General features: G+C 45.4%; 1 protein-coding gene across 1 annotated transcript in view; it reads right to left on the bottom strand.

Moving 5' to 3' along the window:
* Positions 1–17,409, bottom strand: part of LOC139275542 (suppressor of tumorigenicity 14 protein homolog) — a 272,613-nt gene extending 255,204 nt beyond the window's left edge. Inside the window, exons 1-2 of the mRNA XM_070892710.1 lie at positions 17,392–17,409; positions 16,809–17,058 (exon numbers count right to left, since the gene is read on the bottom strand). Coding sequence (XP_070748811.1) covers positions 16,809–17,058; positions 17,392–17,409 — 268 coding nt within the window. The remainder of the gene's footprint in view (positions 1–16,808; positions 17,059–17,391) is intronic.
* Positions 17,410–17,761: the final 352 nt, after the last annotated feature.

The raw sequence follows: 17,761 nt of genomic DNA, 5'->3' as shown, positions 1-17,761 counted from the left end.
AGTATAGCACAGATCCGGATATGCAATCTGAGATACCAGAGGAGGAAATGTATCGACTGTATTCATTCCCAACAAAGAGCCAACCGATAATGATTAATGTGAAACTTAACAGTGTGCCGCTACCGATGGAATTGGACACGGGTGCAAGTCAATCAATAATGAGCCAGAGAACATTCAACAAGCTGTGAGATACTAAGGCTGATAGGCCTAAGCTGAGTCCAGTCAATGCCAAGTTGCATAAGTACACTAAAGAACTCATAACGATGATTGGCAGTGCAGTAGTCAAGGTGTCATATGATGGTGCAGTTCATGATTTATCGTTATGGATTGTTCCAGGCAATGGTCCAAAGCTGTTTGGCAGAAATTGGCTAGAAAAAAATCAAATGGAATTGGAACGAAATCAAAGCGTTGTCGTCGGAGGATGATACTCCATGTGCTCAAGTGCTGAGCAAGTTCCCCTCGCTGTTTGAACCAGGCATCGGCAAATTCACAGGAGCCAAGGTGCAGATCCACGTCGACTCGGATGCAAGACCCGTCCATCATAAAGCTCGGGCAGTTCCGTACATGATGAAGGAGAAGATTGAAATCGAATTGGACAGACTCCAGGATGAAGGGGTCATATCACTGGTCGAATTTAACGAATGGGCCAGCCCCACTGTTCCTGTGTTGAAGAATGATGGCACTGTCAGGATTTGTGGAGACTACAAGGTTACGATCAACTAAGTTTCGAAACAGGATCAATACCCGTTACCGAAGGGTGATGACCTGTTTGCAACGCTAGCGGGGTGGGGGGGGGAAGTCGTTCACCAAACTGGGTCTGACATCGGCCTACATGACACAGGAGCTGGTCGAGACGTCGAAGGAACTTGCATGCATCAACACTCAAAAAATATTGTTTATCTACAACAGGTATCCTTTCGGAATTCGCTCAGCTGCAGCCATATTTCAGAGGAACTACTGAAGTCCGTCCCTAGAACCGTTGTGTTCCAAGATGACATCCTGGTCACAGGTCATGACACCGCCGAACATCTGAACAACCTGGAAGAGGTTCTACATTGTCCAGACAAAGTGGGACTCAGACTGAAACGTTCGAAGTGCGTATTTATGGCACCGGAAGTCGAATTCCTGGGGAGGAAAATTGCTGCTGACGACATCAGGCCTACGGACTCGAAAACCAAGGCCATCAAAAATGCACCCAAGCCTCCGAATGTGACGGAGCTGCGTTCGTTCCTTGGTCTACTCAACTACTTCGCTAATTTCCTACCCAGATTGAGCACTTTATTAGAGCCACTGCACATGCTGCTAAGAAAAGGCGAACAACTGGGTTTGGGGTGCGTCTCAAGACAAAGCTTTTGAGAAAGCTACTAATCTGCTTTGCTCCAACAAGCTGCTGGTACATTATGATCCGTGTAAGCGTCTAGTATTGGCCTGTGATGCTTCGTCATATGGAGTTGGTTGTGTGCTCCAACAAGCTAGTGAGTCGGGTAAAATACAACCTGTTGCATATGCTTCTAAAAGTTTGTCAAAGGCAGAAAGAGCCTACAGTATGGTAGAAAAATAAACATTAGACTGTGTGCATGGGGTTAAAAAGATGCATCAGTACCTGTTTGGTCTTCGGTTTGAACTGGAAACAGATCACAAGCCACTCATTTCATTTGTTTTCGGAAAACAAAGGTATCAATACCAATACATTGTCCCGCATCCAGAGTTGGACGCTGACACTATCTGCCTATGATTATGTCATTCGCCATAGACCTGGCACCGAGAATTGTGCCGATACACTGAGCCGTCTGCCGTTTCCCACACCGGAGGTGGAGACGCCATAACCTGCAGACCTACTGTTAGTCATGGATGCTTTTGAAAGTGAAGGGACCCCTGTCACGGCTCAACAAGTTAAGACCTGGACCAGCCAGGACCCGATATTATCGGGTGTGAAATGTTGTGTCCTTAGTGGTGATTGGTCTGCCATACCCAAGCAAATGTGTGATGAGACCAAACCTTACAACCATCGCAAAGACGAACTATCCATTCAGTCAGATTGTTTACTTGTGGGGTAATTGCGTTGTTATGCCTCAGAAAGCAGAGAGAAATTTGTACATGACCCACATAGCACTCATCCCGGTATTGTCATGATGAAAGCCATTGCCAGGTCTCATGTATGGTGGCCTGGAATTGACTCTGATCTGGAATCATGTGTGCATCAGTGCAACACTTGCATGCAGCTAAGTAAAGCACCAGTGGAATCACCGCTGAGTCTATGGTCGTGGCCATCTAAACCATGGTCCAGGATCCACATCGACTTTGCAGGTCTCTTCCTGGGAAAGATGTTTTTAGTTGTGGTGCATGCATATTCCAAGTGGATAGAGTGTATAATCATGTCATCCAGTACATCCACAGCTACCATTGAGAGCCTTCGTGTCATGTTTGCCACTCATGGTTTGCCCGACATCGGACCTTGCTTCACTAGTCTGCAGTTTCAAGAGTTCATGAAACTCAATGGTATCAAACATGTGAGGTCAGCACTATTCAAACCCGCATCTAATGGCCAAGTAGAGCGTGCTGTCCAAATCGTCAAGCAGAGTATGAAACATGTAACTCAAGGTTCACTGCAGACTCGCATGTCACGCATATTGCTTAGTTACAGGACAAGACCCCACACGCTTACCGGGTCCCCCCTGCTGAACTATTGATGGAGAGGTCTCAAGACCAGACTCTCACTTGTCCACCCTAACTTGAACGATCATGTTGAATATAGACGTCAAAGTCAGCAGTGGTATTATGATCGCGCTGCTGTGTCACGCGACATTTCTGTTAACGATCCTGTACATGTACTAAATTATGGTCAAGGTCCCAAGTGGATTGCCGGTACTGTTACAGCCAAGGAGGGTAACAGAGTGTTTATCATCAAGCTCAAGAATGGGCAAACATGCAGGAAACATATTGATCAGATAGAGCTGTGGCACATGGATGAACCGGAACAGTCTGAGGAAGACACAATCAGTGACCAACCAACCTACCCTCAGTCATCAGAGGACTCCGCTGTCATCAATGAATCTGGACTTTCAATCCTTGACATGGTCATTGCCACTCCCATCAGATCGGCTACCCAGCCCCCAGTCATAGCAGACTAAGAACACTCACCCAAGGCTGGAGTTGAACTGAGATGATCAACCCGGGAGCGCAAAGCCCGGTAGCATCTCAATTTGTCAAAAGACTGTTGCTAATATCTTAAAAGGGGGATATTGTCATGTATGTATGCTTGGGGTTACTAGCCACCAGGTGGCACGACTATCGGAGGTCATTGGGCTGTACACACGTGTGTGCAGCCCAGGTATAAAAGGCAAGCCATCATGTAACGTGAGCACTTTGGGCCCTAATAAAGCAGAGCCAGGTTTGTACCTGTGTTATTCTACAGTATTCAGTCTATCGAGTTATTATATACATAACAGTTCTTATGTACTGTACACGTTACCTGTCAGCAAACTAGATCATGAAACCTTCCAGTTACTCCTACTGAAAGTGACAAGTGAACTCTTCTGCTCAGCAACCCATTCTAACCTTTCTTCCTCCTTTCATCCTCTACACGTGGCTCATGAACTGGAAGAAATATAGAAAGAAGAAGAAGCAGATGTAATAGAGCTCCACCTATAGGACTACTCATGTTATAACAATAAAAGGTCATGTGGCAAGGTTATATGACATAGTTCTGTTATGGAGCCATCTTGTAGTGTGTGTGTTTGTGTAGTGGTGTCTAAAGATATCACAGATTGGTGACGAGGATGTGATTTTTGGATTCCCAAGCTGATATTTTTGTTGGTAGATAATCCTGCCAACCGACAGAGAGACTTTGAGTGGTTCTTTGTTTTGCAGAACAGCTGAAAATCCAAGGTGAATTTCAAGCACACTTGGTTGAACTGTCGATGTTGCCATAGCCGTGCCTATGGGAATAATAGGGCACTTGGGTGAGTTCCATCATGACCGAGAGACATTCAGAGCATATGTGGAGCAGCTAGAAATGTTTTTCATTGTGAATAGTATCGTCAAAAGTAACTGATGATGTAAATCATAACCGGGTGGTTTAGAACGGAAATGGGCTATTTTCTCAACTGAACCAGGCCCCGATGGTGTATGAAACCCTGAAAAGGTGCTTGTTCCCGTCAAGCCAAACGACACGCATTGACGGAGATTCCAGCACTACAGTTCTGAGCCCCTGGAAATTGCTGAAAGTTAGCATTTTGGAACATGAAAGCAATTAAATAACGAGGGTATCAGTGAGGGAAACTTTCAGGACTGAGCATCGAGTGACCGCATTGTTTGTGGGTTGAAAAATTAAGGAATCAGAAGGAAATTGTTGACAACTCCTAACTTGACTTTTGAATTAGCTTTTCTGACAACTATGCCGATGGATATGGCCGACCAATACTCCCGAGAATTTCGTGCTATTTCCAGTCATCAGACAACTGAGGTGAATTGGCTGCAGTCTAAAAGTAAAAGACAGTTGGGCCCCAAGGCCTCAGCAACTGGCCATGGTAACAGTGCATTGAAGTCATGCTACCGGTGCCTGGGATTCATCATCATCATAGGCAGTCCCTCGGAATCGAGGAAGACTTCCTTCCACTCTTGGAATGAGTTCCTAGGTGGCTGTACAGTCCAATATGAGAAGCACAGTCCCGGTCACAGGTGGGACAGGTAATTTGTTGAGGGAAGGGGTGGGTGGGAGGGACAGATTTGCCGCATGCTCTATCCACTGCCTGCGCTTGATTTCTGCACGCTCTCGGCGATGAGACTCGAGGTGCTCAGTGCCCTTTTGGATGCTCTTCCTCCACCTAGGGCGGTCTTTGGCCAGTGACTCCTAGGTGTCGTTGGGGATGCTGTACTTTATCAGGAAGGCTTTGAGGGTGTCCTTGTAACGTTTCCTCTGCCCACCTTTGGCTCGTTTGCTGTGAAGGAGTTCCGAGTAGAGTGCTTGCTTTGAGAGTCTCGTGTCTGGTATGTGGACAATGTAGCCTGACTGATCAAGTGTGGTCAGTGCTTCATTGCTGGGGATGTTGGCCTGGTCAAGGATGCTAATGTTGGTGCGTCTGTCCTCCCAGGGGATTTGTAGGATCTTGCGGAGACATCGTTGGTGGTATTTCTCCAGCAACTTGAGATGTCTACTGTACATAGTCCATGTCTCTGAGCCAGACAGGAGGGTTGGTATTATTACAGCCCTGTAGACCATGAGCTTGGTGGTAGATTTGAGGGCCTTGTGTTCTAACACTCTTTTCCTCAGGCGGCCGAAGGTTGCACTGGCGCACTGGAGCCGGTGCTGAATCTCGTCATCAATGTCTGCTCTTGTTAAGAGGCTCCAGAAGTATGGGAAATGGTCCACGTTGTCCAGGGCCACGCTGTGGATCTTGATGACTGGGGGGGGCAGTGCTGTGCGGTGAGGACAGGCTGGTGGAGGACCTTTGTCTTACAGATGTTTAGCGTAAGGCCCATGCTTTTGTATGCCTCAGTAAATATGTCGACTATGTCCTGGAGTTCAGCCTCTGTATGTGCGCAGATACAGGCGCCGTCCGCGTACTCTAGCTCGATGACAGAGGTTGGGGTGGTCTTGGACCTGGCCTGGAAACAGCGAAGTTTGAACAGGTTCCAACTGGTTCTGTAGTTTAGTTCCACTCCAGCGGGGAGCTTGTTGACCATGAGGTGAAGCATGGCAGTGAGGAAGATTGAGAAGAGGGTTGGGGCGATGACGCAGCCCTGTTTGACCCCGGTCCGGATCCGGATTGGGTCTGTAATGCATCCATTGGTAAGGATCACGGCCTGCATGTCGTCGTGGAGCAGGTGGAGGATGTTGATGAACTTTTGGGGGCATCTGAAATGGAGGAGGACGCTCCATAGACCCTCGCAGTTGACAGTGTCAAAGGCCTTTGTCAGGTCGAAGGCCATGTATAAGAGCTGGCACTGTTCCCTGCAGCTGTCGCGCTGCAAAAATCATGTCCGCTGTGCCCCGTAGGGGACGAAATCCGCACTGTGACTCCGGGAGGAGCTCCTCGGCCACAGGGAGAAGACGGTTGAGGAGGACTCCAGCAGCAACTTTCCCAGTGGCTGATAGCAGGGAGATTCCTCTATTTGTCGCAGTCGGACTTGTCCTCTTTTTTAAAGATCGTCACAATCACTGCATCTCTGAAATCTTCTAGCCTGCTCTCCTCCCTCCAGATGAGAGAGATGAGGGCATGTATCCGCACCAACAGTGCCTCTCCGCCATACTTTAGTGCCTCAACAGGGATTCCATCCGCTCCTGTAGCCTTGTTGTTCTTAAGCTGTCTTATGGCTTTTCCTACCTTGTGCAGTGTTGGGGTTTTATTGAGGTGGCGGGTTGCATGCTGGGACAACACATTGCTAAAAGCTGTCCATATGTGAAAGCAGAGAGTTTCTGCTGCAAGAAAACTAGGTATCTTGTGAAAGTGCATCAAATAAAGATTAAACTGACTTTCAATGCTAGAAGTAGAAATCGCCAGACACTACATAGCATAACAGGATAAGGAGGTTCTGGAGATACACATTCTGGAGCACAACGGTATCTAATAGCGATTCACGAACTATTGTCGTCCAAGTAAACGTTGCAAGAACCAGGATACCCATGGAAATCGACACTGGTGCATCCATGAGCGTAGTATCAGAATTGCTATATCTCGCTAAGTTGCGTGATTTTGAACTGGAAAAATTGAAGTTAGAGCTGCGAGGCCACTCAGGAGAACAAATTCCTGTTGTAGGAAGTATCACCATACCGGTGAAATACAAGGATCAGTTTCAAAGCTTGCCTCTCATAGTAGTGGCAGGAGACAAGCCTGCCTTGATAGGTAGAAATTGGTTGGGATCATTGAAGCTGGATTAGAATGAGATTTTTCTTGTGGAAGCAAAATGTGCATTGAAAGATGATGTCATCATGCAGTATCTGAAGATGTTCCACGAAACAGGCAGTCCAATCAAAAACTTCAAGGCGAGTGTCAGTGTGCAGAAGGACGCAAGACAAGTTTACTGCAAGCCATGTCCCGTGCCAAATGCACTCAAGGAGAAAGTTGAGCAAGAACTCAAAAGACTAGTAACTGAGAACATTATCTCTAAGGTAGATCTAATAATTGGGCGACACCCATTGTTGTTGTATGGTAAGGTTGTGTGGTGATTATAACCGTAAACCAGGTTCTAGAGTGTACTCTACCCAATACGTTGCCAAATGCAGAAGATTTGCTCACAACGCTGACAGGTGGCCAGATCATTTCAAAGTTAAATTTAACAAACACCTACCTACAACTTGAGTTTGATGAGTCCAAGTCATGCTTGACTATAAATACTTATCTAGGCCTATATCAGTTTAATAGGCTACCATTTGGAATGTCTTCCGCCCCCATCATATTCCAAGGAGTGATGAACCAGATTTTTCAAGAAATTGAAGGGGTAGTGTGTTACTTAGATGACTTACTCATTTCAGCACCAAACAGGCAGATCCATAAAGCATGTTGAATGAAGTGCTCAAATGGCTAGAGAAGCACAGAGTATGAGTGATTGCTCACAAGTGTGAGTTATTTCAAAACTCAGGAGTACTTAGGGCACAGAGTAGACAAAGATGGTTTACATCCAACGAAGCGAAAGTTGCATGCAATCAGAAAAGCACCCATTCCCAAGAATGTCTCTGAACTTCGATTATTTGTGGGTCTTTTGAACTATGATGGGAAATTTGGCTACAGTGCTACATCCACTGAATGAGCTGTTAAAAAAAGTCCATTGGAAGTGGTCAGAAGAATACGACACAGCATTCAAAGAGTGTAAAAGCCAGTTAGTAGAGTGTTATGTATGGAGAAAGAGTCAGACTGAACACTATGAGCTCAAAGTAGTGTGACCTTAGTCTTTTATTGCAGTTCTCCAGAGTGCCTCTCCAACCTGTGAGGCCTCATTAAATACCTGTCCTCCCAAGGGATTATGGGATCCCTTGGGACTGCAGGGGATGAGCCCTCTGGTGGCTGTACAGAGTAAATACAAGTTTACATGTAAAACAACACTCCCCCCACCCCACAAGTCAATAGTGTAACTATTTACAATGTGAGTCGATCTGGGGCCCTTCTTGCCCTGGTTGATCATCTCGGCGTGAAAGCTGGTATTGTTGAATCATTTGTTGGGCCCTCGCTGGGCTGCTGTGCAGCTGGCCTTGCTGGGCTGCCTGGTGTGTTGGGTTCTGCTTCGTGGTCAACCGTGGTGCCGGTTGCCACTGGTGTATGTTGGGGGATCAAAAAAGGTAGAGTCCAAGGTGGGTTGCTCAGGATAGTCCGTGAATCTGAGTTTGATTTGATCCAAGTGTTTCCGGTGAATGAGTCTATTTGAAAGTTTGACCCCAAAACACCCTGCTCCCCTCTTTGGCCACGACAGTGCCGGGAAGCCACTTGGGACCTTGTCCATAATTCAATACAAATACAGGATTATTGATTTCAATCTCGCGTGACACATTTGCTCTATCATGGTATGCACTTTGTTGAAGCCGCCTGCTCTTTACCTGTTCATGTAGATCAGGGTGAACTAACGAGAGCCTTGTCTTAAGTGCTCTTTTCATGAGCAGTTCAGCAGGTGGGATCCCAGTGAGCGAGTGGAGTCTCGTGCGGTAGCTAAGCAGGACTCAGGATAGGCGAGTCTGCAGTGAGCCTTCAGTTACCCTCTTCAAGCCTTGCTTGGTGGTTTGCACTGCTCCCTCTCTCTACCTGACCATTGGACACTGATTTAAACAGGGCAGATGTGACATGTTTGATCCCGTTACGGGTTATGAATTCTTTGAACTCAGCACTGGTAAAACATGGCCCGTTGTCACTCTCCAGGACATCGGGTAAGCCGTGAGTGGCAAACATGGCTCGCAGGCTTTCAGTAGTGGCAGCGGACGTGCTTGCCGACATTATCTCACATTCAATCCACTTGAAGTACGTGTCTACAACCACAAGGAACATTTTACCCAAGAACGGGCCTGCATAGTCGACATGTACCCTAGACCATGGTTTGGAGGGCCAAGACCATAAACTTAGCGGCGCTTCCCTGGGTACATTGCTTAACTGCGAGCATATATTACATCTGTGAATGCAGGACTCTTAAGTCCGCATCCATACCGGGCCACCACCACGTGGGATCTGGCTATCGCTTTCATCATTACGATGCTTGGGTGGGTTCTGTGGAAGTCATTGATGAAGGTGGCTCTGCCCTTCTTGGGGACCACTACTCGATTGCCCCACAGATGGCAGTTGGCTTGTATAGACATTTTATCTTTGCGCTGCTGGAATGGCTTTATCTCTTCTTGCATTTTCACTGGACCAGCTCCTGTGAAGCACACAGCTTTTGACTAGAGATAATAAGGGGTCCTGGCTTGTCCAGGTTTTGATCTGCTGGGCAGTGACGGGTGATTGCTCACTCTCAAATGCTTTCATAACCATGGCTAGATCTGCGGGCTGTGCCATTTCCACTCCCGTGGTGGGCAATGGCAGCCTACTGAGAGCATCGGCGCACCTTTGTGCCTGGCCTGTGGCGGATGGCGCAGTTGTATGTGGACGTGAGCGCCCATTTCTGGATGCGGGCCAATGCGTTGGTATTTATCCCTTTTACTCTCGGAAAACAGGGATATAAGTGGCTTATGGTCAGTTTCTAATTCGAATTTTAGCCCAAGCAGGTATTGATGTATTTTCTTTACCTCATAGACACACGCTGACACTTCTTTCTCAATCATGCTGTAGGCTCTCTCAGCCTTAGACAGACTCCTGGATGCATAAGCAACTGATTGCAGTTTCCCGAAATCATTAGCTTGTTGCAATACACACCCGACGCCATATGACGATGCATCACATGCTAGTACCAAACGCTTACATGGATCATACAACACAAGCAATTTGTTTGAGCATAATAATTTTCTTGCTTTTACAAAGGCATTTTCTTGGCTTTTGCCCCAAACCCATTCGCCCCCTTTTTATAGTAAGACGTGCAGTGGTTCTAACAATGTGCTGAGACCCATTAAGAAGTTACCAAAGTAGCTCGGGTGTCCCAGAAATGACCGCAGCTCCGTCACGTTGTGTGGCCTCGGTGCGTTCTCGATTGCCTCCCTCTTCGCGTTGGTGGGCCTGATGCCATTTGCCGCAATCCTCCTTCCCAAGAACTCCACTTCAGGCGCAGGAAAATGCACTTCAAGCATTTTAACCTGAGCCCCACACGGTTGAGTCGACTAAGAACATCCTCCAGGTTCGCAGGTGCTCGACTGTATTCCGACCTGTGACCAAGATGTCGTCCTGGAAGACCACGGTGCATGGGACCGACTTCAGTAAACTTTCCCTGTTTCTCTGGAATATCGCCGCCGCTGATCGGATTCCAAACGGGCAACTGTTATAAACAAAAAGACCTTTGTGCATATTGATGCAGGTGGAGGGCCTTCGATGATTCCTCCAGTTCCTGCTTCATGTAGGCTGAAGTCAGATCCAACTTCGTGAACATCTTTCCTCCTGCCAGCGTTGCAAAGAGGTTGTCGGCCTTCGATAGTGGGTATTGGTTCTGCAGGGAGAAACGATTGATAGTTACTTTGTAATCACCACAGATTCTGATGGTGCCATCTCCCTTGAGGACTGGGACGATAGGACTGGCCCACTCGTTGAACTCGATTGGTAAAATGATGCCCTTTCTTTGCAGCCTGTCTAGCTCGATCTCTACCCTTTTCCTCATCATGTACGGTACTGCTCTCGCCTTGTGATGGATGGGTCGGCCCCCGGAATTAGGTGGATCTGCACTTATGCTCCTTGGAATTTCCTGATGCCTGGTTCGAACATCGAAGGAAATTTGTTTAACACCTGGGCACACAAAGTGTCGTCAGCAGGCTATAGCGATCGGGCGTTGTCCCAGTTCCAACGTATCTTTCCCAGCCAGCTTCTGCCGAGCAGTGTGGGACCATCGCCCGGTACCACCCAGAGTGATAGTTTGTGCATCACTCCATCGTAGGAGACCTTTATGGTAGGAATCAGTTCTTTTGTGTAAGTTCTTAGTTTCGTGCAAACTGGAGTTAAGACTGGCCTTGTTGCACCACAATCTTTCAAAAGTCTTTTTGCCCATGGTGGACTGGCTCATGCCTGGGAGCTCTATTGACACCGGGAGTCCATTTATTCAACATTCAGCATTATCGGGGTGTGGTCGTGGTGAATGTGTGCACCCCATGTACCTCTGCCTCCACGGTCTGAGGCTCTGGTTCATCGTGATCCTCCGTGGATCTGTCCTCCTCTGCAACATGGTGGTTTGCAGCTCGCCTGCACACTTGTTGGAGGTATCCCAATGTTCCACAGCCCTTGCAAACATACCCTTTGAATCGGCATGAATGGAAACGATGATCACCCCTACAGCGCCAACAAGGTGTTAATGGCTTTGCATTCATTCACTTGATGATGGACTCAAGACATCTGCGGACGTGTAGCTGCAGGTATGTGTGATCTGCCCTGTACATTATGAATCGAAAACAACATCATTTTGTTCACAGTACTTGCAGCAGCACTTGCGTGCTGAGAGATTTGCTTCATATTGTCACTGGTGGTAATGAATGCCTGGGCTATCACTATGGCCTTACTCAAGGTTGGGGTCTCTACATTCAAAAGTTTGCGAAGTATGGTTTTGTGGCCAATGCCAAGTACGAAAAAGTCTCTGAGCATATGCTCCAAATGTCCCTCAAATTCGCAATGTCCTGCAAGACATCTTAGCTCGGCGACATAACTCGCCACTCCATGGCCTTCAGACCTTTTGTAGGTGTAGAACCGGTACCTCGCCATCAGAACACGTTCCTTCGGGTTCAAATGCTCTCGGACCAGTGTGCACAAATCGTCGTACGATTTCTCCGTGGGTTTCGCTGGAGTAAGCAGATTCTTTATGAGGCCATACGTTGGTGCCCCACAAATTGTGAGGAGGATCGCCCTTCGTTTGGCAGCGTTCTCTTCCCCATCTAGCTCGTTGGCCACGAAGTATTGATTGAGTCGCTCTACAATAGTTTCCCAATCATCTCCCTCTGAGAATTTCTCCAGGATGCCCACTGTTCTCTGCATTTTTGGGTTTGCTATCTGTATCTCGTCACCAGTTGTTATGTATGGAGAAAGAGTCAGACTGAACACTCTCAGTTGAAAATAAAGTGTGACCTTAGTTTTTTATTGCAGGTCTCCAAAGTACCTCTCCAACCTGTGAGGCCTCCTTAAATACCTGTGCTCCCAAGGGATTATGGGATCTCTTGGGACTCCAGGGGATGAGCCCTCTGGTGGCTGTAGAAAGTAAATACAAGTTTACATATATAACAGAGAGTATCATGTTAGTTCACTATGATGTATCTAAGGAGATCAAGCTAGCATGTGATGCCTTTCCATACGGAGTTGGGACAGTGATCTCTCATGCACTAGATAGTGGGGAGGAGAGACCAATTGCTTTTACTTCACGCACTCAGTGCCAGTGAGCAGAATTATGTGCCGATCGAAAAGGACGCTTTGGCATTGATTTTTGGGGTCGAGAAGTTTCACAAATACTTGTTTGGTCATAAGTTTACCATAGTTACTGACCATGGCCCCAAGTTTCCACATGATTTGCTCCTGATTTTTAGGAGCAACTGGTGGAGAACGGAGTATCTTAGAAATCGGAATTCTCCACATTTAAGTTTTCTGCAGTTCTAGTCAGGTAGAACAGTTTCACTTTTGAACAGAATTTTTTTTTCAAAAGGGGGCGTGTCCGGCCACTGACGCCTGATTTGAAAGTTTCCACAGTGAAAACGTACTCCAAACTAACTTAGAATGGAGCAAGTGAAGATTTTTGTACGCTTGAAAAAACCTTGTCTACACATTAAAAAATCAGGCACAGGTTACAAATTAGACGTCGGGAACGAGGTGGTGGGGGGAAGGGAGGGAGGAAGGGAGGGAAGTCATTAAATTCTACAATCAATCCTTAGTTATACTTATACAAATATTATACAAATAAATCCAACCTGAATAAAAATTTATAAGCAAAGAAAAGATTAAATAAACCATGTTCCTACCTGTGTGAAAGTGCTTCAGGCAGGCCTTTCAGGCAGCGGTGTGGCGTCGGTCCCGACGGCAGGGGCAAGAAGCAGCAAGCAGCCTCAGTGCTGATCATGGAAGGGCAATGTGGTTTTATTAAAAAATTTTAAAAATTGAACAGCTACAAAGAATTTGAATAGTCTCAAACAAGTGCATGTGTCCCATTTATCACAGTATATCTTTAATTACAGAATGAATGGTGGAGATTGAAATGGTAACGAGTTGTAAAGGCTGAATTAAAATGCACAGTTTCTGCAGTAACACTAGTTAAAGAGCCAACATTAATTCAGCAGGTGATTTATTCAGCAGTGCTGCTAAAAGCACTCCCTCACACACAGAAATATCAAGAAAATTAAAATGCAAGCCTTCGTAAGGGTTCAATAAACAAATTTTCACTTTTTCTGCAGCACTTTTAAAAATGGCCGAGTGCCAATGTTTACTTCAGACTGCTCCAACGCTCCAACGCGCATGCGCAGGGTTGCCGGCACCAAAAAAACTCATTTAAATTGTACCCGCCCCCTCCTACTTACAAAATCGGCGCGAGTGGTAGGCTCCGCCCCCTGTGCGCCACGCCAAGCAGACATCGAGCTGCAAGGAGCTCGAGAATATCGTGTTTTTTTTCAGGCGCCGTTTTCGGCGCGAAAAACAGGCGCCCAGCTCTGAGGTGCGCCTTTTTCACCGCGTGTGGAAACTTGGGGCCCATAATCCCCCTGACAGCAATCCTCCATCCAAAGTCCCCAGATCCAAGCTTAGCTGTAGCCTGAATGCAGAGATAGGCTTTGATTTTGTCAGCATATACCTATGACATTGAGTACAGACGATCAGCTGATCACAGTAATGCTGATATATTTCCAGGTTGTCATCCTCATCAAAAGTTACACCCAATAGGGAAGAAGTGTTTTATTTTTCATACATTAATGAGCTGCCAGTCACAGCTGAAGAGACTGGTCGGGCAACCAAACGTGACCCAGTTATGTCAAAGGTGTATGATTACATAGCAAATGGATGGCCAAACCAGGTATCAGAGGAAGATATTCATCCATACTTCAATCGTAGGAATGAACTGTCAGTGGATAAAGATATCATGTGGGGTGCAAGAGTACTAATCCCAAATAAGTTCAGGTCCAAATTGTTATGAGATCTTCATAACCAGCACCTGGGAATGTGCTTGACCAAGAGTTTTGCACGCAGTTACTTATGATGGCCAGGTTCAGATAAAGAGATAAAGTACATCATCAGTCAGTGTACAACATGTCAATCGGTGAGCAAGAAACCACCATCAGTACCATTACAGCCTATCTCTGCTGTAATGGCCTTCCAGGGCATGGCAAAGGTTACATGTAGATTTTGCTGAGCTAGAAGGACAGCAATTGTTCATAGTGATAAATAGTCATTCAAAGTGGGTAGAGGTGTTTCTAATGCAAAAAATAACAAGTAAAACACTGGACAATATATGTTTTCTTCATATATCCTCCCAGAAGAAATTGTGTCCGATAATGGGCTGAAATTTTGTTCAGAAGAATTTGCACAGTTCATGAGCGGAAACAGTGTGAAACATACCATAGTTCAACCATACCACCCTGCTTCAAATGGTGCAGCAGAGCGCAGAGTACAAATTGTAAAATGTTCCCTCATCAAGCAAATGTCGGATCCAAATCCAAGGAAATGGCAGTTGTCGTTCTACCACAAACTGGCAAATTTTCTGATTACTTATTGGAATAGACCTCATAGCACTACTGGTAGAACACCAGCAGAGTTGTTTCTCAAACAACACCTACAAAGCCAAACTTGGCACAGTCAGTAGAAGAGAAACAATCAAGACAGAAAGAGAGTCATATTAGAGGTAGAGTAAGAGAGTGAAGTGTGAAATTGAATCAGAAGGTTAGAGTGAAGAACCATCACCATAAATGGTTAAAGTGGTTACCGGGAAGAGTAGTGAAGATATGTGGGCCTTGCACATATTTGGTCAAGATGTTTGATCATGAAAACATTAGGTTTGTTCACATTGATCATATTTTACCTGTGGAAGAAGTTGAAAGTTGGGATGATTCAATTTATTCTGATAATTCAGATAGCCTTGTAACAAGTAGAGTACCAGTAGCAAATCCTAGATGCACTAGAAATAAGTCCAAGAGTAAGTCAAAACTTAAGTCTGAGTCCGAGGCAGGCAGACAAACAGTCAGACGGTGTAGAGAGTTCAAATGTAGATCAAGGTCAGCTCTTGGAGAAAAACTCTCCTCAGGCTCAGCCTAGAATGAGTCTAAGTTCTATATCAAGATCGGAAAGTTCTGTTCAGGGGTGAAGGTATCCTCTTTGAAAAAGAAAACTACTGGTTAAGTTTGATTTGTAAATATGGAAAAATAAGTTCATATTTTGTTGTGTATACCATGCAAGTTATGTATAATTATTTTGTAATGATTAACATCTTCAATAAAGAGGGAGAAATGTAATAGAGCTCCACCGAGTGGACTACTGATGTAACAACTACTGATGTAATAATAATAAAAAGTCATATGGTAAGGTCATGTGACACAGTTCTGTTAAGGTGCTATCTTGTAGAATGTGTGCTTGTGTAGTGGTGTCTAAAGATATTACAGCAGACCCCTCTGTATTCAGTCCTGCTAGCACATCAGAGCATTTGCAGTCATTAGCTCTTTCTCTTTCAGGACTTCCCCACTGAGGAGCATTAGAGAATAAGGCAAAAGGGTGTACACAGAATAATTGTACAGGGAATGAGTAGACAAGGCTCCATGATAGCACACTCATTGTACTGCATTGCTTTCAGGTGAAATGTTAAACTAAGGCCCAGTCTGCCTACTCTTATGGACATACAAAAAACACAGCATTATTCAACGAAGAGCAAGGGAGTCCTCCTGTTGTCCTCCTCCAAAAGAGCAAGAAACAAGGATATTCCAAATGGAAAATCTGTTTTGACCTCTTCAAAATTGTGCTGGGGAGGGAGGGGGGGAAAAGAGGTGGTCAGGGAATTGGTGGCACAAAGATAGATGATAAAGCAATTGTCAGCAGCGAAAAAAAGAAACCAAGAAACAAACTGTGTTGACCCTTGAAATGAACATCTTCACTTTCTAGCAGTGCTGGATACCAATTTTATGTAGCTGATTTATAGTCAGCATTAAAGAGTTGATAATATAGAAAACAGGCTATATGACATTAATGCCTGACTTAAATATGCTTTCCCATTTTAGGGCAGGTGGTTTCAGAAAATCAGGAAAGTGTAAAAAGCGGTGGTGATCTGGCTTTGTGGATCCCTGGTCCTGCCCATTCCAGTACAAGTTACAAATAGAGCATCCTATTTTAAATAAAGACAAGCATCACAATTTGTGGTATAAATTAAAACATGGAAAAGTTTATGTTGCCATCATTACTTCTGTCATACTCCTCCAACTACTGTAAGCAAATAAGAAATACCATTAACAAGCTTAAACTGATTCCAAATCAAATCAAGTTAGTGGACAAAGACCAGAAACAGACAAACTAACATGTATTATATTGAGAGACACTCCCCTGATTGCTCAGTGAGTTTACCCAGCGTGTAGTTGAACCATTTGGCCAGGAAGGTCTGATCTGCACTTGGGGAACTTTTTCCTCCATAAGTGTTTAATATCTGTTAAAGTATCTTTTTTCCGTCAACCGGTGAAACAGCTCCCCAGATTGCATAAAGGTTTATTAGTCCTGTGATTGAAATGGCAATGGAAATGTTAGCACATTCTTACTTACAAACAAAATACCACAGAATGGCGGCAGCTCCTCCAAATATGACCAACAGCAAAAGCACGATCAAAACAATTTTTGTCAGATGACATCTCTTCTTAGATGTGTTCTGTAGGACAGTTTCTGGCTCTTTGTAAAGCTGAGCTGCTTGTGCAGGAACTGCTGGATTCAAAGTGCAATGCCACAGTGGTGGGCATTGCACAGGAGTGTGCTGGCTCATTGGACAGTCTGGTGAGGTGGGAACTGTAGGATATGTCTGAAAATAATTTGTACAACTTATATTATTCAAATGTTACAGCAACTAACCCGTTGAAAATCATACAAAGGTGATCGTTTATTCATCTTGTTTATGATATTACAAAATGCATAATCCCTTTATTGAAATTTGTTTCTGATGACATATGACATAAAATTTTGAAAGATGTGATGTAAATCTAATACTCCAAAGGTTAAAAGATACAGTGCACATATCAAAATATCCAGATCAATACAGATGCATAAAGATTAATTACATTTCTACACAGATGTTAACATGTATTATATTATATGGGGCCGAAATTCAGGTCCGCCCGAAATGGGACACACCTACCGCCTTTTTGGCTGCCATTACCGCTACAATGGTTGTGGCAGTCAATCGATCGAAATTCAGCGATTTTTCAACAAAAAAAAACGGCCGGCAGGAAACGGCACTTTACAGCGGTGTGGGTGGGGAGCATGGAGCGGAGTTTGAATGGGGAAATTCACCTTCTGCTGATTTGGTCTTAAAGAGCCAGCTTCCCCTTGGCTTTCTTAAAGGCCTGGGTTTGCAGCTAGGCCCTGAGGAGGGAAGGCGTTTGAGTGAAGGCCATGGCTGCTGCACCGGTACCAAGGAGGGCAACCCGTTTCTCCGATGCAGAACTCGAGACATTGATACAGGCTGTGGAGGGAAGGAGGCGAGTCCTGTACCCAGATGCAGGCAG

Source organism: Pristiophorus japonicus, chromosome 11, assembly GCF_044704955.1.
Source record: "Pristiophorus japonicus isolate sPriJap1 chromosome 11, sPriJap1.hap1, whole genome shotgun sequence".
Taxonomy (NCBI): domain Eukaryota; kingdom Metazoa; phylum Chordata; class Chondrichthyes; family Pristiophoridae; genus Pristiophorus; species Pristiophorus japonicus.
The sequence above is the reverse complement of the archived record's forward strand: the minus strand, read 5'-3'. Positions and strand labels throughout refer to the sequence as shown.